At 36.2% G+C, this 27,071-nt stretch overlaps 1 protein-coding gene across 5 annotated transcripts in view; it reads right to left on the bottom strand.

Moving 5' to 3' along the window:
* SEMA3D (semaphorin 3D) overlaps nucleotides 1-27,071 on the bottom strand; it is a 208,216-nt gene that overhangs the window by 63,898 nt on the left and 117,247 nt on the right. For all 5 annotated transcript variants that reach the window (XM_030856996.2, XM_030856997.2, XM_060304732.1 and 2 more), the window contains 4 exons: nucleotides 24,099-24,161; nucleotides 14,851-14,970; nucleotides 10,069-10,162; nucleotides 7,324-7,452 (listed from right to left, as the gene is read on the bottom strand). In XM_030856996.2, the coding sequence (XP_030712856.1) occupies nucleotides 7,324-7,452; nucleotides 10,069-10,162; nucleotides 14,851-14,970; nucleotides 24,099-24,161 (406 nt within the window). The remainder of the gene's footprint in view (nucleotides 1-7,323; nucleotides 7,453-10,068; nucleotides 10,163-14,850; nucleotides 14,971-24,098; nucleotides 24,162-27,071) is intronic.

Raw genomic sequence — 27,071 nt, 5'->3', positions numbered from 1 at the left:
GTATTTTATGGTAGAAACTCCTTTTTGACTTGCTGCCAAGTTTGTGTAAAAATAGATATCATTTCATCAGTATATGACATGCACAGTTGAATTAAGTAATTTAAAATCATACCAAGGGACACCTGGGCTTTATTTATAGCACATTTTTCCCCTGTGGCATTTGAAACACACGCCTTAATAGGGATGGAGTTTGAAATCGTGCATTTTCACAAATGAACTTTTAGCATGAAACCAGGAGACACTGCCAAATGAAAATGGCATAAATCCTCATGGCCTGAAATGTACATCACTTTCATTTCTGCTTAAGAACCTCTTTTCACCCAGATGAGCACACCTACACCATGACTTAATACATAGTGAGTTCCTTACTTTCCTTTATTTCTTCTTGTAATATCTTTTTCCTACCACTTTTGAAAAATGTTACCCTTCTCTGTGGAAGAAGAATTTATAGACAACAGTACTCCAAGAGAAACTTCAAATGAAAACTGCCTCCACATGTTAGAAATGAAAATTTGAAACAAAAGTTCTCATCTACTCCAGGAAAGAAAACAAAAACATATGCATCTGAGGCATCATTACTTGTTTTCATTTTCCAAATGGTCATACTTCTTAGTTTTATCCCCAAATTCTCATAAAAGCTCAACTGTGTTTGAGTAACCGCTCTGAGATGTATCTGTATTCCCATTTCCTGCTATGTTCTACGATTAAGCTGATAAAGAAAAGTGTGGAACTATCTAAGTCTTCGTCTAAAACTGCCATCAGACTTCATCTCTGCAATTTTTCTCTCTCCTGGTGAGGTATTTAATAGGTGGGTTAATTTCTCAAAGAAGAAATCAAGATTCATACTTCTATGTCTTTTGGCACTGGATTAGACAAAGTCCCACAGAAAGTCTGACAAGGATCCTAGGACTGGTAACTGAAGAGATTAGCCGATCTCACTGGTTAAATCCAGACAGGGCAAAGAACAAAATAGGGCATACACACAAGCATCAAAGATTTTAAACTGCCTAAGCGGTTCAGTGATAAAAATGATTCATGTAGAATCATATTTTTTAAAAGGTTAATTATTTAAAACCTGCCATCTTAAGAGTTAAATACTCAATTGCAAATTTAATTTAATTTTTGTATTCTACTCAATCTAAACATATCTGTTTACAAGAGTTTATTACAAACATGTAAAAGTAGGGGTTTTAACTAAAAATCAAAGTACAGAAAGCAAAATTTAACAGAAAAAAATTCTCAAACTGTCTAACCAGAAATAAATAATACAATGATGGAATACTATGTATAGGAGAAATTAATTAGACATTGACCCCATTATTTGAAATATCAAGTATCTGTCAGTTGTTTCAACCTGGCAATAACTGTACAAAATCCAGGAGTGAGCTTCACATCTACATGGTACAGTAAAGAAAATTTACATCTGTTGCGTTATGTGATTGTGGATTGCACTGTGATATGTATTATACTGCGTGATTATGCTATTGTACATAATTAATAAAAAGTACACTTCCAACCAGTGCTGTCCAATAGAAATTTCTGTGAAGATGGAAATGTTTTATATCTGTGCTGTCCAATAGCCTCTAGACTATGTGGCTTTTGAGCACTTGAAATATAATTAGTGTGACTAAGAAACCAAATTTTAAGTTTATTTCATTTTTCTTAATTTAAATTTAAATAGCCACATGTGGCTAGTGTCTACCACAATGGATAGTGCAGCTTTAGAGCAAGTAGGCTGCATCAGCTACTGTGCTGTGTCAGGTCCAGTTTAAGGAAGAAACAGAGCCTTTACCCCCATAACTACCACTAAAATGGCAGTCAAGCTCCCAGATGCAGGAGACATGATATGATACTCTCGTCAGAAGTTTGGTATTGTAATGGAAGGATGGGTCTGGCAGTTAGGAGACCTGAACATGTCCCTTCTTCATACTGAGTCTCAATTTGTGGAATGTAAGGTTGAATAAGATAATGTCTAATATTCCCCAAATCACCACAGTTCCTTTAGCAATCACTGCTTTTTGTCTCCCCACATTCCTGACACTAGCCAGATGACCTATTTGACCTCTATCTTTGGACCCTAGGCTGACTATATCTGGAAAATGGCCACTTCTCAGAATGGAGAAGAGAAACGCTCCCCCCAAAAGCCAATCTTTTCCCTTAGCATGTGGGGTACTTCCTCATAACAATCGCATGTAGTTTCTATTATTTCTCCCTTGCTTTGCCCTAGTTTCCATGGACCAAGAAGCTCCTGACTGACTGGGCCTCCTGAAGCATCATGCTATTCTGATTCTGGCCAGCCCATCCCTCAGCAAATGTTCGCAATAACGACTACAGCTGACTGGCTAGGTCTTCCACATTGATTGCCTAACCACACTTTCTCTGTCTGCCGCAGTCTCCATATGCAGACCCACATCCTCAGTTTGCTGTTGCCCAAAATGGCATCATGATGTGGACCCTATTTGTAGTGAGGCTGCAAGAGCAGAGGATGGGTAATCACATTAACAGGATTTAGGTTGATGGACTATATCATACAATGAGAAGAATAAAGTGTGTAGAGCTAGAGAGACATACCTGAGTTTCAATCTCACTTCCAATAACTGTTTAACCAGGGACTATTTATCTGACTTCTAATCTATCCCCAACTATTAAGTGGAAATAGTAATTCTCTCAAAATTATACCACTAAATAAGATAATACTTTAAAAGTGCCTAATACAGTGACTAGGAAGGATGCTATATAAAATAAATTTGAAGCAGAAGAGACCAGACATAGGGAAATGAGTTAACAAATAATAAAATTGTAGCAGTAAACCAGAGACAAGGTGATGGAGACCTAAAGAAAGATAGTGGCCATAGAAAGAACAAGGTCAACACATATTCTGAAGGAAATAAAGGCTCTTTGTGACAGATTAGATAAAGGGAGATAAAGGAGAGGAAGAAATTAAAGATAACTTCAAGGTAACTGAGTGGATGAAGTTAAGAAACTTAAGATAGATAAAAATCAGGAAACAGGTATTGAAGGGCAAGTTAGAAAGGGGAAACAAGATAATTTTGAGTTAGACTCACAGGATTTTACATCCAATTATTCTTTTATATATCTATATTTATATATCTATTTGAAGAAACTAAAGCAAAAGATCACTAGACAACTTGTATAAATCTCAAAGCACTTTAGTAGTACAATCAAGGCCAAGGCTTAGATATCTTTACTCCCATATTAAGCAACTAGTTCCTTTTGTTTAATCTGAGATGACAATGTAAGACATAGAAATAAATATTTTTAAGGTCACTTAGTTACAGGAAAAGGTTGGAAATACAGTTTTAGGAAACAAGAACACAGAAAACTTTTAGAATGGATGAACTCACAGAATTATGAAATGTAGAGAGAGAGAAGGAAAAGGTGGTCTGTACTTAAAAATGCTAAGTAGATATCAGAGAATCAGAGCATCCGGAGCTTTAGTCCCACCGTGCTACCTCTCTCACCTTCAGGAATAACAATAATGATGGTGATGATAATATTGACACTGAATTGCTTTTACAATTGCCTTCCATCAGACTCCCCTATAAGATTTAATTCTTGTAACACCCTGGGAACAGATACTATTATTATGCCAAGTTTTTAGACAAAGAATTTAAATGCACAGAAAGGTTTGACCAAGGTCACAAATAAGTGAGAGTCAGGATTTAAACTTAGGTAATTAAGTTCCACAAAAAAGAGCTGTAATTTTTGTCTAAATTGGGACACTTCAGAGAGTTAAAGAACAGCAAAGGTAAACTGGAAATGTCCAGGGCAGACCAGGTTATATGGTCCCTCTGGTTATTAACCACTAAGCAATCTGCCTTAAATGTCCTACAACCATAAATAATAGGTCTCCTAATTCTTAATCATTTGCCTGCATTCAATCCACTGAGACCTCTACTGTATATCCTGCCTCCCTCCTTCAGTTTCTTCCTTTCTACTGACTTCTTTCATTGCAAAGTTTTCCCAGTACCCAAAATCTTCTCTTGAATTTTTCCTCATATCCTGGGACTCTTCTATTCCCAAACAGATATCTTCTCTTTCCATTACTTGTTGCTGTATATTCTCATGTCCACCTCTACTGCCACTACCTTTGTTCCTGTCCCACCCTCATTTTCCTGTTTTTGGTGCAATGGCCCCTTCTCTCTCTGTCCTCCTTCTCCTTTAGTTTTCCCTTTCTGCTATTATCAGTTACCTCTATAAACAACAAAGATCTAATTTTCTGGTTAAAATTAGGGAATTGGTGAAGGGGGGTCCAAAAGGTACAAATTTCAAGTTACAAAATAAATAAGTGCTGGGGATGTAATGTACATCACGGTGACTATAATTAATAACGGTGTATTGAATATTTGAAAGTTGCTAAGAGAGTAGATCTTAAAAGTTCTCATCACAAGAAAAGAATTCTATGACTATATGTGGTGATGGAAGTTAACTAGACTTATTGTGGTGAGCATTTTGCAATATATACAAGTATCAAATCATGTTGTACACCTGAAACTAATACAATGTTATATGTCAATTATCCCTTACGAAAAAAGACACACAAAAAAGAATTAAATACATTAACAGATGAATGGCTAAAGAAGACATGGTAAATATATACAATGGAATATTAGCCATAAAAAAGAATGAAATAATGTCATTTGCAGCAAGGTGGATGGACCATAGAGATTATCATACTAAGCGAAGTAAGTCAGAAAGAGAAAGACAAATACCATATGATATCACTTATATGTGGAATCTAAAGTATGACACAAATGAACATACCCATGAAACAGAGATAGACTCCAAGACATAGAGAACAGACCCCTGGTTGCCACGACGGAGGAGAGATGGGGGAGAAAAGGACTGGGAGTTTGGGATCAGCAGATGCAAACCAGTGTATATAGGATGGATAAATGACAAGGTCCTACTGTATAGCACAGGAAACTACATTCGATATCCTGTGATAAAGTGTAATGGAAAAGAATATGAAAAAGAATATATATATATATATATAAAATAACTGAGTCATTTTGCTATGCAGCAGAAATTAACACAACACTGTAAATCAATTATACCTCAATAAAATAAAAATAAAGAATTAAATAATAGATGACTTCACAGTAGTTTCAGGAAAATATTTACAGCTTTCTGGCTCCATCACCCACTCTCCTCCTATGCTCCAGGCATTTATCATCCATGAGGTCAGTGACCCTCCCATATAATCTCAGCAGGCCCAGTGGACAGAAGAGCATTCAGTATGCCACAGGCCCTTAAAAGTTGTTTATTAAGAGAATGCTAAACCAGCGCAAAGGTTTCTTACTTTGTAATTCTCTTCACACAGCACTAAGAACAGCATGTTAGGCAAATAATAGTTGAATAAATATTTCCCGCATTTACTGTTTTAGCAATACTGTTGACTTCTTTTGGACATGTCACAGGTAAGGAAAAAATAGACTAATCTCTTAAATCAGTGGCAACATGATGATGTTTGCCATCCCAAGCCTGGGAAATGCAATCTATACTTCATTTTAAATTCATAATATCAGGACTTCCCTGGTGGCACAGTGGCTAAAAATCTGCCTGCCAACGCAGGGGACACAGGTTCGAGCGCTGGTCCAGGAAGATCCCACGTGCCGCGGAGCAGCTAAGCCCGTGCGCCACAACTACTGAGCCTGCACTCTAGAGCCCGTAGCCACAACTACTGCAGTTCGTGCACCTAGAGCCCATGCTTCGCGGCAAAAGAAGCCACCACAGTGAGAAGCCCGCGCACCACGACGAAGAGTAGCCCCCGCTCACCGCAACGAGAGGACGCCCGCGCACAGCAACGAAGACCCAATGCAGCCAAAATAAATAAATAAATAATAAATTAATTAAGAAAGAAGAGTGAACATTCTTCAAAACAGCAAACTCTTTAAAAAAAATAAAATAAATCCATAATATCTTGTTACCTAAACAGATAACTGAGCTTTTCTACTGGTAAAATCTATGGAGTCACTCTCAAACCAAGTAATTCCCACGAAACCTTCACAATATTCACAAGATCAGCCTGCCTTGCACAAGTGTTAAGAAGTGAACAGTAATCACTTAGTTGGGGATATTCTAAATTTGTTTACTCTGTTAATAGGGTTCTCTTTTGGTCAACAGAGATCACACTGTTGTGTAAACAAATGGATCTGGAGGTTTTGACTAAAGAAATGTTTTAGAAGTGTTTTTCCCTTTTGTTTATGTTGTCACTGCTTGAATGATACTGAGAGATACAGAGATAGCCCCTAGGAAATCTCTACCCAGGCCTCCTCCACTAAAACCCAATATTTATAGCGGGAATGAGAAATGCTGTGTGCCATGCGGTGAAATAAATTCCTATGTTAATCAGAAAACTTTAAAAAATCATGATAAAACCTGACCTGTTGTAAAGCAGTGGGGCAAAATAAAAAAAAAAAAGGCTTTCACTATTCCTTCCATTAAATAAATTCATTTAGGAAGTCTTTTTGTTGTTGAAAATTCGGAATACTGTATGACCGCTAAACACAAAAGTAATCAGACAAACTCATGTCAATATCAATATGCTTAAATTTTTGGAGGGACATGTTTTAACCAAAATAGAAATTATTTTTTAAATAAAAGAAGTTAGCATTACAATAACCCCTTTCTGTTATGCTCACAGACAGTATTTGGCTTAGTCATTACAAAACAGATAGCAGGAGAAAGATTGCCAACTTGAATCCCAGCTCTGCAACTGACAAGTTGTAAGACCTTGACCAAATTACTCCACTTCTCTCTACCTCAGTTTATTCATCTTTAAAATGCACAGGGCTTCCCTGGTGGCGCAGTGGTTGAGAGTCCGCCTGCCGATGCAGGGGACGCGGGTTCGTGCCCAGGTCCAGGAAGATCCCACATGCCGCGCAGATCGGCTGGGCCCGTGAGCCACGGCCGCTGAGCCTGCATGTCCGGAGCCTGTGCTCCGCAACGGGAGAGGCCACAACAGTGAGAGGCACGCGTACAGCAAAAAAAAAAAAAAAAAAAAAGCACATAATAATAATAACACATCTCTCATATTACATCATTGTGAATATTTTATAAAATCAAGTAGCGCATGGAACAATGTCAAGGACAATAGCACACACACACAATAAATGTCAACTGTTATTATTATATACACAGTAGGTTCTGGAGATTTGTCGAACGCACTGAGGAACTATTTCAAATGTATTTTATATGTTGAGCTAAATCACTTCCAAAACACATCTGAATGAATAATCATGAGTTTCTTATCTACCCAAAAGCAAAGGCAAAACGATCAAAAGTGTGAAAATCACTAACCATTGAGCCAGTGGTGCTCCGAAATATCAGTTCTGATGTAATGGTGGTCGTGAGTAGGCCCAAGGGACCGCGTGAATGCAGTGTCCTTGCCAAGGAAATCAGAAGCTGTTCCCGAGTAGAGGTACTCATCTGCAAGGGAGAAACGAATACTCAGGACTTCTAAGAGTTTACCGGCAGACACTACTGACAATAGACTAATTTCACAGCATGAAACCAATGATGTCTATTGCTTAACATCAGAAATATATTGTTTCATAAATTTCCCCTTCAGATTTTGAAAAATCTGCTTAGTTGAAGAAAAGATAACTCAGTGAACTTTGGTAAGCCGATGCTAACTACTACTTGAATATAAAAAAGGCCGGTGTCTTCCGAATTAATAATTGCACATGCATTTAGCTTCTGTTATGAATAAGTTCCTCTTCTTTCCCTTCTCCCCACAAATAATTCAAGGACATATCATAATTAGGAGTCTCTCTTTGTAATAACGCAAAAAAAATATTTAGAAAGTAAACGCCATAATGAGGAATGAATTGTGTAATTAGTATTTACTTAACCGACACAACCTCAGTGACCACAACTTTTCTTTGCCTAACCTCTGCTGAAAGGGAGCTTTCAGCACTGAAGTCATACTTTGTAATTATAACATGTTGCATTCCTTGTAGCTAATCATGTCTCTAATAGCTCTGATAAACAGGCATTTCTGAAAAAGGAAAGATGTTGCCATTACTGCATACCAAACTTCTCTGTCCTGTTATTTATGTAAAGTGAATATCCATGTTTACCAGAGACAGAAGGAGAGAGAGAGAAGAGAAGAAAAGAGGAGAAAGGGGGTGAGAGAGGTAGAAAGAGGTGGAGAAGGGGGAGGAGGGAGGAAAGAAATGAGGAAGAAGGGAAAGGGGAGGAGAGGAAGATGGGGGAGAGGAGAGGAAGAAAGGATAGAAGGGAGAGGAGGGGGGAGAAAAGGATGGGGGTTGGAAAAGAGGGGAATGGTGGTCCATGTTCCCTAATGCTGGTTAGCATGTAGTGGCAGAGCGGCCTGAGGCAGGAAGAATACGGTCCCTACAATAGCATGCATTACCCCTTTGAGAGCTAAGCCTCTATTTCAAGAAATCTTTATATTCAACTACTTGGGGTTACACTTAATAGACTAAAATTTAAAAAACAGCTAATCTCTACAGAGCATTTAGATTTTTTAAATGCCTAAATAGAACAACTTCAGACACTGTTTTATCACTAAAGTTCAATTTTCCTCAGAAACATATCTTGAAAATTCTGCCTTTGCATAAGTGATTCAGATACTTTCAAAATCCTCCGATTACATCCACTGAAATAAGACTTTTCCTGAACTACCTGAGACAACCAACCTAAATACTCATGACAATAGTCGACTTTCAAAAGGGGGAAACACACACACATACATATAAAAGAGAGAAACCACCCCCCCCCAAAAAAAGAGAGAAATCCAGTTATGTAAAGTAAATGTAGACATGGTACTGATTCCATCTCTTAAGTATATATGGTGGAAGGCAGTATTTCATTGTGGGGCAAGTTTTAAAAAGTAGAAGAATAACAATAACAACATCAATAAAGACATTATGAAAAAAGTTTGGTAAGAATAAAAACACACCATCAATTTGAAACATAAAACTACAAATATTCAAACATTTTGCCAGAAAAAATGGTGTATTTCAACATAAAAGTTGGATCTGTGTATCCAGACTTTAAAACTGTCTTCTTTGTATTTAAATTACTCAGGGTTTCCTACGAGGGGTCACCAACACCTACATCTATTGTTTTTTATTAAGGGTGTGTCAACCCCACTTGACAGATCAGAATCACAAATCATCAATCTCATTTTCTGAGGATAATGACTGAACATTAGTCACATAATTTTCAAAAAACACACACACTTCCACTTCAAAGGAAGAGCATTAGTTCTCGCTAAGTGAAAATTAAAATGTCATGGGGCGTCACTCTGATAGTCTATTCAGACATCTGATGGACAAGTTAAATAAAAAGAGACTGAAGTCATGAACCAAACCAAGACAAAAGAAGTCCTTATAATGGTTGAAATTCAGAGGTCATGCCGACATTCCTCAGAAAAGACTTCAGACCACACAGTACTGCCTTCTTTAAACAGGACAGTCCTCCCATAAGAGAATTTAAGATGTATACAAAGCAAGAGAAGACTGAATGTGCTAGCAAAAATTTCACATTGCCATTAATGTAATCAGGTTATGGTGAAACTGGGGTGAGAGGTGTTATACCATTCTTTTATCTGCATTCTACAGTTTGATTTATTTGTTTTATTCATTTATCCACTTACGTCTTATTATTAATCCCCCCCCTCACATCTTCAACATATTTTGTAACATATTATGTTCAAGGAATTGCTCAATTTAACTGCCATAGTGAACCAAATGGGGCATCGCTAAAGATAAGAAAATCTGGGACAGCTACATGTAGAATTATAGCACAATTGCGTGTGTGTCATTTGTATTAAGAAGAATTCAACCTGAAGTTCATTTAAAATGTAACTGTGCTGACGTTAGGGATTACTGGAGCCTCACTTTATGGATAAGGAGCTAAGTATAGAGAGACATGACACTAAAAAACTACAACCAAACAGCCAGTGGATGGTTAATCCAAAATAATCTTTAACTCATTGAGAAAAATGTGGTTGAATCGACACACACCTTTTTAGAAAAACACCTAAAAGCTAGAACTATCCATCACGGATCTTACCTGTCATTACTGAAGCAAAAGGCTGCTGAGGATCAAAAGGACATTTCAGTCTGCCAGACTCCAAATGATGTGTGTCTAGTTTGAACATAACTTCCTGTTATGAGAAATATTAACACAAGTGAGATTTTTTAAAAAATATCCGAATCAGCAAGAACGTAGGAGATAAGAACGAAATTCTAATTCATTAATTCAACAGAAACTGAGCATACAACACGCACATCATGCTGTGCTTCTTAACTCTTCCACAAATATTATTTCTAGCAAGACTCAGTTCCCATGTTTTGGTCTCCATTTGCCCAAAGTAATGATGATAATAATGAATGAATTTTTCAACCGGAAGTAGCAATATCCTCATCGATTCATTTAGCCTGGACCACTATCATAATCGAAATCACCATCAAACACGCCTACTTCTTAAGCCTAATAACTAATTTATTGAGCCTAATAAGCCAAGTTCCTCCTCTAAGGAATAAATTTACTATAATAATTATACTTTCATAACTATTATGGTCTATCTACCTAAGCATCTACAACTATACCAAATTACTTAAGCTTCGTGATATTTTGTAATTTTAGTGACTTAAAAGCGTTGTAAGGCAGGCAGTTCATTTTCAGAGCTGTTGATACATGTGGGCAAAAAAAATCCTGTTGTAGTATTTTCACTATTACGAAAACACTATGCACATTAAAGCCACATAGTTATTTTGGCTGAAACATCTATTTTTATAATAGTGGCCACAGACAGAATGGCATTGGCAGACTTTTAACATTCAGGGAAAAAAAACATCTTAAGTTGAACTTTCCAAGAAAAATATGAATGTATAATGAATATGGCCCCATGAGCTTGAGTGTTTCATAACAATGACAACACTGTCATCCAGCAAAAAGACTGATGACTCAGGCTGCAAATGTACTAGTTAGAGAAATTCAGCATTTCAGATATTCTCTCTAGATGGCATATCTACAGTTATATCAGAGCACACATGCAATTAAAAGGGATCATTCAGTGCCACTTACCTAGAAAGCAAGTAAAGAAGCAAAAGGGATAGAGGAAATATTTGGATTATTATTATTGTATGATGTGTCATTTCAGATCTTTTTCTTATTAACAGGATCAACAGTAATTACCGCCTTATTAAAAAATAGTAATACCAATTTAAACAGCATGATTAACATTTGCCATTTTATAGTTTTAAGTAAATACACTTTAATACTAAGAGTAATGGTACTTAACAATTAATACATACTAACCATGGGCCAGGAACTTGATGTACATTGTCTCATTGAATCTTCACCACTAACCTAAAGAGGTAGCTACTTTAATTCCAGCTTTACAAGAGGAATATTGAGCATAAAAGGGGGTAAGTATCTTGTTCAGCATCACATAGTGAATAAGAGGCAAAGCAGTAGCTTGAACTCAGGGCTGTCTCCAAAGTTCATGTTCTTAACTAATCTAGTCTCAGGATTTCAAACTCATGGATTTAGAAATGTGTTGAAATTAATGTATAGACTCACCATGACCATGTAACATGATCAAGCCCAAGTATGTTTAGTTAGAACAGTTCAGCTAATGACAAGTTGTGATAGTGGCGCCTAGGCATGAAAAAAGTCCAGTGAGAACACATTTAGGGCATGTTTCCCAACTGTGGATGGGGCTAGAGATATGTCAGGGAAAAACACCTACAGATCACGGCTCTTAAGAATGTTTAAATATTAAGGGCACATTATTCGCCACAGGTCAAACAGAACTGTTGACTCTAAAGCCTATAATGGGATGTTGTAAAGGGAAAAAGTAAACTGAATCCTGGTGTGCCAGAAGATTATAGTGAAAAGCTAAAAAAGAAAAACCAAGAAAACATCTGGGAGAATGTCATAGTTGATACAAAGTCCTAGATAAACCCTTATAATTGTACAGACTTCTGTTGTCAAAATGCAGCATTTCATTAAATTCTCAAGATAAGCCCATAGAATTGGTATTTGCGGAGGCTAAGGACAAGGTCTCCCTTATAATCTCCTGGAGAAAGGAGGCAGCAGGAAAGCAAGTTTCCTTGAGCCAGAGTCAAGGATACCAACAGGAAAATGATGTAAAAAAATAATGGCTGATTAAATGGACTTCCTGAGGTAAACTGAATGACATGACACTTTTTTTGAGACAACTTCAATTTTATAAGATTTTCCCCATTAAATTCCTTAAGCCTAATTAATCATGCAAAAAAGTACCTGTCTAAACTGCACACAGAGAAATACTGTTGAAGTAAAGACATAAGAAGATAAGAATAGGAAATGTTTAACTATCACATTAGGAAAAATTATTATTAATATTATTAATACTATTAATATTTAAATATGAGATTTGCAGCAGAAGGGAGATCCCAGAGGAAAGAACATACTTCCAATATAATTATTAAACAACTATCAGGCACCCCCAGTATTGCAGAGTAGATACATAGGTAGGTAGATAGATAGATAGATAGATAGATAGAGACTGCAGACACTATTCTGAAATAAAGTTTATATACATACTTTTGAAATACTTGTCTCTGCCTTTCTGTGTTCTTTTTGCCTAATACGGCTGCGAATTAAGTGACTGGAATAGAGCAAGGGCTATACCGAAGCCTATGCACAATCATTTTCTCATTTTATTCTTAAAATAACTCTGAGTTACTATTATTATTGTCATCATTTTGCTGAATAAACAGAAGCTTAGAGAGTTTATGCAGAAGACCGTGGAGCCATGGTAAACGATCCGAGCCATAATTCAAACTCTGGCTCCTCATGTTTAGCTCTTAGTTGTTGTCAACAGCCCTGACTTCTATCCTGAAATCCGAATCCAACCGCCCACTTGGTATGACCTACGGAACATTTCTCAAATGCAGAATGTACAAAACTAACTCACGATTTCCCCCACAAATCTGTTACTCTTCTCATCTCAACAAATAACACCCCTCTCCAACTCACTGCCAAAGATAGAAATCTGGGATTTATTTTAGCTGTTTCCTCTTTCTTCCCATTGCCCCAGGCACACAGAACAGTGGTCCCCAGGAAGAGGGCTTCGCACACTTCTCTCCTCCATCCCTGTTATCTGTTGCTCTTCCCTGTTCCCAGCCACCTGAGAAGCAATCTTATCTATTTGAAGATGGAAGTGCCTTCCCTCTGAATGGACAGTGAATCCTGGGACTAATAATTCATTTTAGAAGAGAACGATCTTCAAGCAGGGCTGCCATACAATTACCTGTACTCCTGACTAGTGGAAAACTCACAAGGCTCAATATCCCTGTTCACTCATAATTGTCTTATTCACAGAACTTGTAAATCTGACTGCCCCTGGGCTTTCTGACAGTCTCAAGCTAAGTAATTAGCTCCTTCTATATTCCCTTTCAGCATTTGTGACTTTTAGGAGTTAATGAACACTATTTGCATCCCTCAGCAGGTTGTGAGTTTGGCTTTTAGCCCCAGGCCTCAAAACACATCCAAGATGTGGGGCTATCTCATGTAATTGCAGCCTATGCCATAAGCCACTGTTACATATTACCCTTCATCAAAGCTAGGCAAGAGAACATTACACTGGCAACAAAGTATGATGGATTCAAGTTGCCAAGTCTCCTAGTGGTTCAGAGATTTAACTATCAGGGTTGCTTTACTTTCAAACCATTGAGTCTGGGCTGGTTAGACAAGTTGGTTAGAGAGAAAAATTTATCCAGCCACAGTTGTGGGTTTGATCTCTGCTTGAATCAGTTAAATCAGTGTAAAGAAACCTGTACCATGAGCCCAGACTTTACTTTCAAACACACAGCCAATTACCCTGCAAATATGTGTGGTTATTCACAAGAAGTATATACATAAACATAAGGATGACAGTGTAACCCATCAACCCACACAAAGGAATGATTTAGAGGACATATTCTAAAGCTCAGTTGGGCATGCTTGCTCTAGCGATAGACTACTTTGGTTCAATTCCTTGCTAGGCCATTTATTAGTTGGGTGACTTAGGCATGGTATTTCATTCTACTGAGACTCAGTTTTTACTAACTTGCAAACTGGAAGTTATTAAGGTACCAACTTCATTAACAGTGTTGTGAAATTACAAAAACAATCCATGTAAAGTGCCTGGCACAGTCCATGACACAAAGAAAGTACTGTAACGTGTTAGTTGTTGATTAAATTATTGTAACCTGCATGTTTCTCATTTATTGAAATGCTCATTGATTGCTGGAATACATTACTCCCAATTAATACATCCCACATTTCCACTATGTCACTTTGGTCTGGCAGAAATAATAAGTCCAGTGTGATAACAACTATCCATACAATTTTAAGAAAATCATTAAAATTATCTGTATTTAGTGTCTACTATTCTAAACATAAGTAACAGGTCAAATTTGTTGGATGGGAAAAATTAAATTATTTATAAGGTATCATTCCGTTGCGAGGTCTTATGGGAAATAAATTTTTACCAACCGCAACATACTAAATAGATTTAGTTATAAAGGAAACTCAGGAGAAAATAAAGCTGTACATAGAGCCTAGAAAACAAGCACTTTCAACACTGTATACCATTTATTTTAATCATATCACTAAAAAAACTTTTAATGAAGAAATTTTTATTAGGTGGATAAAGTGTACAATCAAAATGGCAATCCATAAAGTGGTTTGGAATATAAGTTCTTATTCAGTTCACACAGAATACGATTCAATCTTTATATTCAAGTCTAACTATTTTATGTCATAGGCATTAAGTAACAAGTTATTATAATTGTTTTTGTGCTATTTCATTATATTTACCTCCTTGTAGATTCCAAGATCAATATATCCACATATTGGATGAAATGCTCCAGTTCCACACACATAAACATGAGTTTTGTTATAGGGTTGAAGTACCCGGATGAAATTTGCACATTCTGTCTATTGGGCATAAAAAAATAAAAGCATTAGCATACAATTCAGGTATTTGAAAGATTATCATTCATACCACCTGTTTCCCAAGTAGATTAATTATCAAAAATAAATACTAAAATAAAAAAGACTTATGAGAAATGTTTAACACCTGACTTAGCAAAGGAGGCAAAACAAATTAGAAACTATGGCTTTAATGAGTGACTGAAGTTTTTTTGAATAAGGTTTTGAACTAATCACAGTGCTAGAATGCACATCTCTATAGTGGGACTCAATGGGGCCTAGAGAATGAACATAATGTGAATGAGGTATCCATACTTTCTTTCAAGGATTTCCTACAGAACCAAACCCATCATGCTCTGATGTTCCCACATTGTCTATCCCATATAGAACCTACTGTGTGCAACTTCAACTGTCTCAGCTACGCTAAACAAAACACTCAACACATATGTGTCTTCCTATATATTAGCCCGTTCTTATTTTCCGGAATTGCCTACCACTTTATTTCCATTTATTTTCAATGTTACAGAGCCTTTAAGACTTACCTTAATTCCTGCTTATTTCAAGAATCTCTTCTGTTTTTTCCATAAATATTTTTTTACACCAAGTCAAAATTTTAAGAGACGTATTTCTGCCTCTTTTGCAAATGTTTAGGCCTAAAAATATTTCTTTCCAATGTATATCTTTATAACTTAATTATTTTCTATCCCCCAATTACTTGTAAATAGTGACTCAATTTTTCAGAGTAGTCATTCTTGTTATTATATATTATTTTCAATTCATCTTCTGTAAGTCATCCCTTCTCTTTACATAATTAATGGCAATAATTTGTTAACCATGGCTTCATGATTCCTGGGCCCAAAGACTCCTGAGGAAACACTGGGCAGTAGTCTACTTTTATTCTAGATCAACTTTACCCAGGAGGTGGGCAGGTGTTTACTAAGGAGGTTGGAAATCTACGAAACGACTGAGATTCAGAGAAAAAGTCCATTTTCTCTCTGCCTGAGTGGCCACGGGTCCTTCACCTGTCAGGTCACTGTTGTTGTTAGGGTCGTTAGGAGGAGGGTATTTTAAAATAAAAAAGATAATGACCGAACTGGTAGGATGATTTTTAAAATTAAGTAAATTTTTAAAAGGCAGACAACAACTTAGCTGATAGGATTATGATTGTTATGTGGACTAAATTAAAGAATATAACATTTAATGATTGTTTATCACTTACTCTGATTTTGATCTATACAGAATAATCAATATCCCAGTGGCTGTTCTGATTTTAGAATGAATATCTATGTCTCCATATCTGTGGTACAGAGTTCCTAGTACCTAGTTCTTCCTCTGTCCAGCTAGCCTGGCAATCTTACGTCTCAAGAATTTGTAGATCCCAGTGAATAAAATCTGCACATTCTACTACAGAAAAATGTTATAAAGAACTAACTTATTGAGTTTTCTGCTCTCTGCTTCCTTATAAACAAAGAAGTTGCTTAAGACTATATGAAAGGACAGTTCCAACCCCTCAGTTAACCATGCAAGGGAAGGATGTTTCTTTATCAGGTAGGAAGAGTGGGCACTTTGTAACAGCAGAAGGGCCACTGCATATGGTTACACAGGTTGTATGCTGTGAAAAAAGTCCTATCTGAGGAAGTGCAAATCACACTGCAGACATCTTTGTTACCTTGAATATTTTCATATGTTTAGTATATGTTCTCATATAATTATTATATGTAGCCTCCTAAGAAAGGAAAATTTTATATTCATTAAGACAATTTTCTGTCAGATAATCTTACTTAACAAAATCATATTCTGTGTTTTCCACCCTTCCATCAAGGTGTTTGATGAAGAGAATTTATTTTCTATTGACACAAAGGCACCACAGAGAACTAGCTTCATGTTCTTTTACATCATGCTAGACAATCGCAAATGAAAACCTAATTCAGAGAGTAAATATGCCCTACTAATGGTTTTGAACGAATGACACAGTAATATGAGATAAGCCAAGGCAAAAAAAAGAGGAAAAATATATGCAATCAGCAGATAAATTGCAATGATGGCTTCACTGCTAGGGTAAGAGATTTTAATATTCTCTAGCTTTCATTTTGCTCACTCATGCTCACTGAAGGGACTTTTATTTATTGGTCTTTTCCCCATGAAGAGATTTATGCAGGGTGAAATCTACACATGGAACAGTACACAGGCAGGGCAAGAGTAGAGTTATATGCCTGGAGTAAGGTGGGATTCACTCACTGCCAGTGATTTCACCATTTTTTCAAAAGCTCAGTGTTACCAAAGAATCATAGAATTTAGAGGGTAATTGTTATGGAGTGAATATCTGTGTCCTCCCAAAATGCATGGGTTGAAACCCTAAACCTCCCAGGGTGATGGTATTAGGAGGTGAGGCCTTTAGGAGGTAATTAGCTTTAGAAGAGGTTTGGAGAGTGAGGTCCTCATGATAGGATTAGTGCCTTTCTAAGAAGAGACCAGGGCACTCGCTCTCACTCTCTCTGCCCTGTGCAGATATCACAGGAAGATAGCCACCTGCAAGCCAAAAAGAGAATTTTCACCAAAGACCAAGTCGGCCTGCACTTTGACCTTGGATCTCCCAGCCTTCAGAACTGTGAGAAATAAATATGTTGTTTAAGCAGCCTAGTTTATGGTATTTTATTATGGTAGCCCAAGCCGAGTAACACAGTAATCTTACAAGATTGTGAAATCAATATTTGTATAAAGAAATAAAACAACTGCCTTTCCAGATTATAAATTATAAAGTCAGAAAGACTAGGGACTGTGAGAGACACAGCACTGTTTAAAAAGGCAAATGAGGCCCAGAGGGAAGTTTTACACACATAGGAGATATAATTTGAGTGATGATAAAGAAAAAGCTCTGAATCACACCTAAAACATTTCCCATCCTTTAACTTTCCTGGGAGTTACTTTATTAAAATGCAGCCAGCCCTGGAAAGTAACCTATTATGCTAGTTTTTACTTTGGTGAGATGTCACCAAGGATGTATTTCTGAAATTCCTCTCTTCTCTCAGATTGGGCTGCCATGGAATAGAACCATGTATCCTGAGTTATCTAACACAGTTTACCAAAAAAAGTCAGTTCTGCTCAAAGTTTTCTGTGGTGAAGTTGATGGAGGGCAGTTCTCTGGGAAGCCTGGAGGCAATGACAGGGCAGTGAGGGGAAGAAACCGGGGACAGAGATTCTAAAAGAGAAGGTCTCATTTTAAATTTTGCCTGGGGTGGACATTTCAGCCAAACACTGGAAGCAAAGCAAAAGCCTTTACAATGATTTCTCTTTTAATTTATAAAGGTTCCAAGATTTGCTTCAACCGCATGATCAATAATTAACTTGATTTAATTCACTTAGTGACCGGCATGGCTATTAATGGTGGTGTAATTCTGTGAGGCATAAAGAAAGATAAATTCGAGAAGCAGCTGTTTTAACTTTCCCTGAAAGCTGGCTAATTTATCAGCTATTGCCCACAATGGCAAGGGTTGGGGCATGACACCAAACAATTCAATTCAGCCAGTAACGTACTCAACCTGGGAAAAGAACTGAATTTCTCCTTCCTTCCCCACGCTTCCCACCTCCCTAACTCTCCACTGGAAGAAAGAGAGAGAGAACTAAAAACAAGTATCAACTTTCTAATTCTCTCAAGTAAGATTATTTTTTTCAATTTTTACCTCTCATCCACATCCTTACATATATCTAAAGAGATATGCAATTAAATAAATAAAACAAATATGAAACAATACTTAGAGAAAAGACAAGTAAATATTAGTTTATATATCAACACTTAGAATTTTTGTTTCCCCCTAATACCTAGAAAAATATAATCAAAACAGAACTACTTGTAATTCTCTAACGTTACATATAGTCCAGTTAAATCCAATACAGCTTTATATGTATTTCTGATAACTGACTTATAATCACTAATTTTAATTTATTTAGGTTATATATGAAAAGACACTTATGATTAAGAATGTGGTCTGGGCTTCGCTGGTGGCGCAGTGGTTGAGAGTCCGCCTGCCGATACAGGGGACATGGGTTTGAGCCCTGGTCCGGGAAGATCCCACATGCCGCGGAGCGGCTGGGCCCCTGAGCCACAACTGCTAAGCCTGTGCGTCCGGAGCCTGTGCTCCACAACCGGAGAGGCCGCGATAGTGAGGCCCGCACACCGCGATGAAGAGTGGTCTCCGCTCGCCACAACTAGAGAAAGCCCTCGCGCAGAAACGAAGACCCAACACAGCAAAAATTAATTAATTAATAAACTCCTACCCCCAAGATCTAAAAAAAAGAAAAAGATTGATAGATTAAAAAAAAGAATGTGGTCTGTTTTTGTGTTTAGCATATTTTGCAGAATATTGTGATCCTCAAATATTTTGTGATCATTCGCCACATGCCTATCATTGTGCTACATCTTACGTTTGTCTAGCAGACTTCTGATAGAGTTCAGTCTGCAAAGATATCTGTTTAGGTCTTACAATGTTGAAAATATTTTAATAAGTTGTCAATGCTTCAAAATAAGTATATGAAAATCCAAATATCCCATTTCTCTCTTAAAAATGAAACATCTCACAGGGGAGGATTTCTACAGAGCAAAACCAGTTGAGGTAGAAGGGCAAAGAAAAACATTTTAAAGGAAAAAAATTGAGAGATATGCCTATAAAAATCTATATATCAAGTAGGATAACTAGGAAAGAATATTTTTTATGTGAGTGGATCAGAAAGTAATAATATATGAATATAAATCCTAATTTTACAACTACATAAAATATTTAGCATTTATAGTAATTAAAGAATGTCAAGCCTGGGCTTCCCTGGTGGCGCAGTGGTTGAGAGTCCGCCTGCCGATGCAGGGGACACGGGTTCGTGCCCCAGTCCCAGAAGATCCCACATGCCGCAGAGCGGCTGGGCCCGTGAGCCATGGCCGCTGGGCCTGCGCGTCCGGAGCCTGTGTTCCGCAACGGGAGGGACCACAACAGTGAGAGGCCCGCGTACCGAAAAAAAAAAAGGAATGTCAAGCTAAAACAACAAAAATAATTTTCTTTTTGTTGGCAAAAATTAAATATATTTATTTCATTCATTAATGTATTAGTATTAAACATTAACTATATGTTGTATCCAACATTAGCAAGGGTATGGGGAAATATACCCTCTTAAGAGCATGCACTGCTGGATAAAGCATAAGAAGGATAAACTTTCTGGAGGGCCATTTTACAATGTATATAAAAGATTTTATATCCTTTGACCAGTAATTGTACTCAGTAACCTAAGATGTTCACAATATTTATATATAAGGCTTTTCATGTGCAGCATCATTCACAATAGTAGAAACTGGATGTCTACCAAAACTCTAACAATAGGGGATTGATGAAATAATATATAAAGGAATGCAGTGCAGCTATTAAAAGTAGTGTTATAAAAAAGGAATTTAATGACATGGGAAAATGCTCATGGCAGTCTGCGAAGTGAAAAAAAAATGTTTTAAGGGACTATGTATACAATGATTTCATTCTGAAAAATAGTAAATAGATAAGATAGAAGAATAAACATCAAAATGTCACCAGCTATCTCTGGGTAATATTCATGGGGGAAGAACTATTTACAGATGAATTCTATATAATTTGCAAACTTTCTACAATGAACACTTTGTTTTACTTTAGATGTTCTTAAAAAAGAAAAAAGAAGAAAAGAATGTAATCAGAAAACTTTAGAGATGGAAGACCCTTTAACCCTATGTAATGTCTCCATTGACAAGGTTGTGCGCCTGTACAGTTAAGCCGACGACTCAGGCTGCCCACACCCCATGCATTCTTTTGCCTGGACTGAGCAGCTTACCCCACTCTTTTATAGCAGGACCAGACATTTCTTTAGTGACTTTCTTTTGAATAATATTTGAAGCAGACACAAAATGCAACCAAATAGCTTCCTGTCACCTCTTCCCTTCCTTGGATTAAACCGGGGACTGTGCTCAAGAAAGTGGAATAGCTCTCTTTTGTTTCCTCTCCTTCCACTCCCTTCCCACGCCAATGAGCTAACTTTCATTATGGTAAATAATTCACTATTTTTCAGTTATATAGTACCTTTGTGTAAAGGGACAGTCTTTCCAAACACTTGTTAATTCAAAACACACTCTTGGGAAGTAGGTAAAAATTACTAGAGAGAAGGGAGGAGAGAGGGTAATGCCAAAGGCAATAAAAGATGTTAATAAAACCACACACTTGCCTCAGTTTTCTGTTGGCCCAAATCTATGTAATGCTGTAAAATGAGGATCTGCATTATGGTTATCGTGAAGAGAGAAATGATTTGAGGGATACAGTTTGTAGACCTTACACATAGAACTCAGACCTTGATGTGTAGATTATAGTGTATTATAAGAGCATAGATGGTGAGGCAAGCCTTCTGGATTCAATTCAATATTTACTAGGTATGTAATATTGGGCAAGTCATTTAAACGTTCTGGCCTCAGTCTTCTCATCTGGAAAATGAGGAATAAAAATAAAATCTAACATACTGTATTATTGTAAGGATTAAACGAGATTATAGGTATAAAGCTTTGAAAGCAGTTCCTGGAACATGGTAAGTGCTATAAAAATGTTAGCTATTCTTAGTAACTCTATAATACAGTATTATTTTAAAGGGGCAAATTGAAAAGAAGGAAACAAAGACTTGCATTACACCTACCTAATTCAACAGCAAACTTTATAGACTTCCGTAAAAAGAGAGAAGCTCCCTAAATCTCTAATCCTAGGTTAACAGTGTACTTAAAGTACACAGTGTACTTTAAAGTGTACTTAAAGTCAGAGGTGACTACAAGCTCTCAAATACAATTGAATTGGAAGAATAGGTTCCATATACTGGGTCTTATGTACTCTCTAGGATACCACCTTCAAGAAAATTTATCACCCTTTGTTTTAGCTTGATAAGAGGGGCAACCGACTTACTCTACAACTGGAATTAGTGAACATACTGAAATGAGAAAACTGTCACAATTAAAACTTCACTGATTAACCTTGAGTGCTTATCCTTCACCTGTTCCATGGGAAAATTGACACTACTCTGTTGGAGTAGATTTAAAACACCCTTTTCCTACTTGCCTCCTTATCCTACACTCAATACTGATGAAACACAAAAGTGTTCACACTGTTTATGACATGCTTCTACTGTTATGCAACAAAGTAAATTTGAAAAATCACAACCAAAGCATCTTTCTTTCCCATGAGTTCAAAAAAGTACTGTTGCTTTTGCAGACTGGGGCACCTGCTCCCAGGGCATCTGACATTGAACAGGTTGGAGAGATTAGAGACATGAAAGGAAGAATATATCCTACATTAGTTTACACTCTTTCATTTCTAGCAAAATAAATGTAAAAACTTTTTCCTGTTGCATTTGAAGCACACACTCTCTGATATATTTCTAACATAAATGTGCCCCAAAAGTCACATTTAACACTAACTGAATACAGAATGAGGCATAACCAAAAGTTTTTACTTTGTTTTGATTATTTTGTTTTGCAGGACAGTCATCCTTCAGTATCCTCGGTGGATTGGTTCCAGGACCTTGACATTTATCAAAATCTGAGGATGCTCAAGTCCCTTATATAAAATGGCAAACACACAGCCTCCCATATACTTTATCTCTAGATTACTTATAATACTTAATACAATGTAAATGCTATGTAAACAATTGTAAATACAATGTAAACACTATGTAAACAGTTGCCAGTAAGCAATAAATTCAAGTTTGCTTTTTGAACTTTCTGGAATTTTTGGAATATTTCTGATGCACGGTTGGTTGAATTTATAGACTTAGAACCTGTGGCCAACTGTACAGTGGCTACATATAAGGAATCGTTTGTGTAATATCTATATCCCTCATTAGATTAAAAGATCCATGAGCGCTTTCATACACTATTAATGCACATATTTAGGCTCTTAATAAATATTTGTTGGATAAATGAATGAACAAATGAGTGAATAAAGTCTTCTAACCTTCCCCTTAAGTTCATTAGGCAACATACGTCGTGTTGCTTTACCTTTATCACAATAATAAAGTGAGAATTGTTAAATATAATTATGCTTTCATACAACACATACTGTTTGCTGTTATTAAATATGAGGGCACTGCTCAGTTTAATACTCCTGGGTTATAGTGGTTAGAGGAAACATTCCAGGATACTGCAAAGGAAGCCTCATGTCCATGCTTTTGCCCAAAGTTACAACTTTTTCATCTTGAGTTACATTCAGGATTTGATTTCTTTCGCCAAAGAAGAGCAATTCTCCCTATCATTACAGGGCAAGAAGTCAGGGCAGAACACAGAGCATCTGGCCTGAATCAGAACATTCAGATGAGAAGAGGCAGTTAGAGCCACAGCATTGCTGGAGATAAAAAAAAAGGCAACACAATTTGGGGAAGCATGTAAGACAGCCTGGACAGTGCAAAAGCAATCCAGACAAGACACCCCAAAGATGATGAGGGCAGTTATACCAGTCAAAGGGGTTTCTCTGGTCCTTAAGGGAGCTTAAACTAGAAGTTTATACTAGGACCCCACTACTTATCCTTTATAAATTATTTCCTATAGTTACTCTTACATAAATTTTGGAGTAAATTATTTCTAGTTCTTATTCCAGAATGTTGTATTATTCATTTTCAACCAATCTTTCTTAATAGCTCTATAATGTCTACTTTTGCAAGAGTTCTTGTAGATGTTGTAAGTTTAATTTCACCCCAAATTAAATTAAGATGTCAAGTGTGTGTAATGCTAAAACCACTGATGATTTTGTGTACATTCACAAAATATATGCATTAGATGAAAAACACACAACCCTAAAAATACAGTATTTTCTGATGGTTTATTTTTAAATATTTCAAATGTATTTCTGAGATTTTTTTGTGAAGAAAATACAGTCAGAATTAACACTTTGGAAAGGGTAGTATTTCTAAATTTCTGAGAACAATGTCATTCCTTTTGGCAAGGTAGAAACATTTTATACCATATTAATCTTTACACAGAATATTAGTGTAGTCTTAAAAATAATATACTAATGCCATTAATTCAATAAAACCCAATATAAATATTTCTTATCATATCAGCACCAGTTTAACAAAGATGTTCTTTAAAGACTCATACTTACATTGGCATCTTTCCCAGCTAATTTACACAATTCCACCCGTTCCTTTGCAGCAGGCCAATAAATCTGTAAAACATTTCAAGGTGTGTTAGAATCTGAATATCTAAAACACCACACAATTCTAATTAGGAAAGTGAGTGTGTGAAATTAAAGAGTGGCTATCAAGACAAAAGCATGCTGTTAGATAGGATGTAGGAATTTTGAGATTTAAATATTTTCCAAAGCCACCCTAAAAAGATTATAAGAAAACACTGGGCAGAATCACCCACTTGTTAATCTTCTAATTTCTTTTAAAATGTATTTAATAATAGATAAATCATGTTGAGTAGGCCATAACTTCCTATTGTGACGTCAACGGAATTTCAGGTTAGCATTTGCTTAGGTAAGAAATTCTTTTTACCCTGTTTTTCTGTGTTTTCTCGGACTGGTAGTGCATTATAAACACACGCAATGAGGTGTGAGAAACAGCTCTTTGTCACAAGCATAAATTATCACTCCAAGTCAAAGACCAGTGTGGACTTGTTGACAATATTTAACACAGATAGAGCTGAGATGCACCTGTCATTTAGTTAAACATTAAGTAAGACAATAAGCATTATCTTATTTCAATCTCACAATACCCTATGAGATACCTGTACTTACTCTCCCTGTTTTCAGGTCAGAAAATTTCTTCATACAGTCATTAAACAAGTCAAGGGCCATGAAGCTGGTTCGCAACAGAGCCAAAATATGACCCAAAGTCTGCCCCTTGAACTGGGAGGGTCTCAACCACTACATAATAAATATCATTTGCGCAAATACATTAAGGACAAAGGCAGAAGGCTCCTTGATTGGTCACTTTTAATCATGCTTTATCAGTCTTGAACTTATCACAAATAGTTTTTCGTTTTTTAACAAATTTTAGAAATTCTTCCAGGAAGTTTTTCAGAATAAGGCCCCAAACAGTTACATTACTCCTTTAGCTTACAGAAAGAAATGCTCTTTCTTAAGCTATAGACAAGAAGAAACAAGAAAGTCAAGCTCTTAGTAGCTTATATGTTCCAAGAGTTCCTGACAAACCTTTATTATGTTTCTCACCAATGTTAGCAGAAAATATTTTAATAGGTGGGGAAAAAGGAAAATATCCTGAGGGAATACACTGAAAGAGACTTGTTAAACCTGGAATGAACAAATGATTTAGAAGTCACTAATGTTTATATGATATTATCCTCATAGTGAAATTTTAGGGTTTTATGTCTCTGAATAAAGAAGAACATAGACTAGCACTTACAGTCTCTGAACAGACAAATATGATTAAATTACTGAGATTTTTAAATGAAGTAAGGTTGTTCATTTAGAGCACATTTTAACAACTACAAATTACAATCAAAGGGTGTACATAGATAGGGTCGTTGAGCGCCAACAGCAGGTTCAGGTGACCAGCTAACCTGGATGTGGTTCACAATGAAGACCTAAAGAGGCTATTTATAAAGAATGCTTTAAATCACTGCAATTATACTTTCACATAATTTTGAATAGTAGCCAGCAATAAAACATGAATGGACTACAGCAATGAAGAGCAATATGAATGGACCTTAGCAATTCATCATTAGGTGAAAAAAGTATATTCCCCAAAATGACAAACAGCATGATCTCCATAGAATAATGTTTAAAACAACTAAGATAAAAGACACTTTTTAGGTATATATGTAGATACAATAAATATGTAAAAAGAAAAGCAACAGAGTGATGAATACAGGGCTCAGAAAGATGGTTACCCAAGACTGATAAAAAGATTATACTGGCGGTAATAAACAGGTTATTTAACAGATTTTAGCTTTTGTTCTGGATGGTGCATTTTCAAGTGTTTACTACATAATTAAAAACAACTAAGTAATGTAAGCTAGTAAATAAATCAAAATGGGCTATGCACAGGCCAAATGATAGTCGGTCATCGACCTGGAATCATGAAGTCCTAAATAAATGAATATATGAATAGCAAAAATAAAACACCGTAGCTGTTAGGAAATTTGACAGTTTCTTCACATTTTTTTGTTTGTTATTGTTTTGTTTTTTATTGTTTGTTTTTGTTTTTTGTTTTGTTTGTTTTTGTTTTTAATCACTGGTAGCAAAAATACTGAATTGAGTGTTCTTTTTTGCCCCTTAAAAATAACATCCTGAATTTATGAAAACTTTGCTTCATATTTGAACTTATGAACTCAAGGTATCCTCTCACTTTTTTCTTGCTGATTCTTTTTTTATTATTTTTCATTGTGGTAAAACATCCATAACATAAAATGTACCATCTTAGCCATTACAGTATTGTTAAGAATATTCATTTTGTGCAACCAATCTCAAGAATTCTTTCATCTTGCAAAACTGCAACTCTATACTTGCTGATTCTTGAATATTACGGTGATTTTACAAAGGATAACTTTGTATCATTGGAATGAAAATAAATGGTACACAGAAAGCATGTCCATGATGTGTCAACTGGTTTAGTCACTAGTTCATTTTATTTGGTCTCAAATTAGATTAATATTTCTTTGAATCCTTTCAATATGTCAGATCTTGTTCTTTTCTGTTTTATACTATGGTCAGATTTAGTCACATTTCAGAAATAAATTTAGAATAAATATTTGTAGATTTGTTCAGACCTGAATATTTCACTGGTATTAGTACTACACAAAAAAAGAAAGAAAGGGAAATACAGGACTCTTTCACATGAAGTGTGACTTAAAAAGGAAAAAGAATATCACTGGGCTCTATTCTTTTACCTTTAACCAGTGTATTGGGTGATTTGGGTTGAAGTAAATTATGAGACGAATGATGTTTCTAAAATTAATTTTGAATGTATTTATAGGAGCTTCAAAACGGAGGGAGTTATTTAAAGATTGACAAAATGTGGAAGCAATCTTCTTTATCATTTTTGAAACCTAAATGGAAGTTCCAAGGTTAGCACAGAGTAGTTACTGTTCATTAACCATTTGTTCATTA

The sequence above is a fragment of the Globicephala melas genome, chromosome 9 (assembly GCF_963455315.2).
Source record: "Globicephala melas chromosome 9, mGloMel1.2, whole genome shotgun sequence".
In the NCBI taxonomy this organism is placed as follows: domain Eukaryota; kingdom Metazoa; phylum Chordata; class Mammalia; order Artiodactyla; family Delphinidae; genus Globicephala; species Globicephala melas.
The sequence above is the reverse complement of the archived record's forward strand: the minus strand, read 5'-3'. Positions and strand labels throughout refer to the sequence as shown.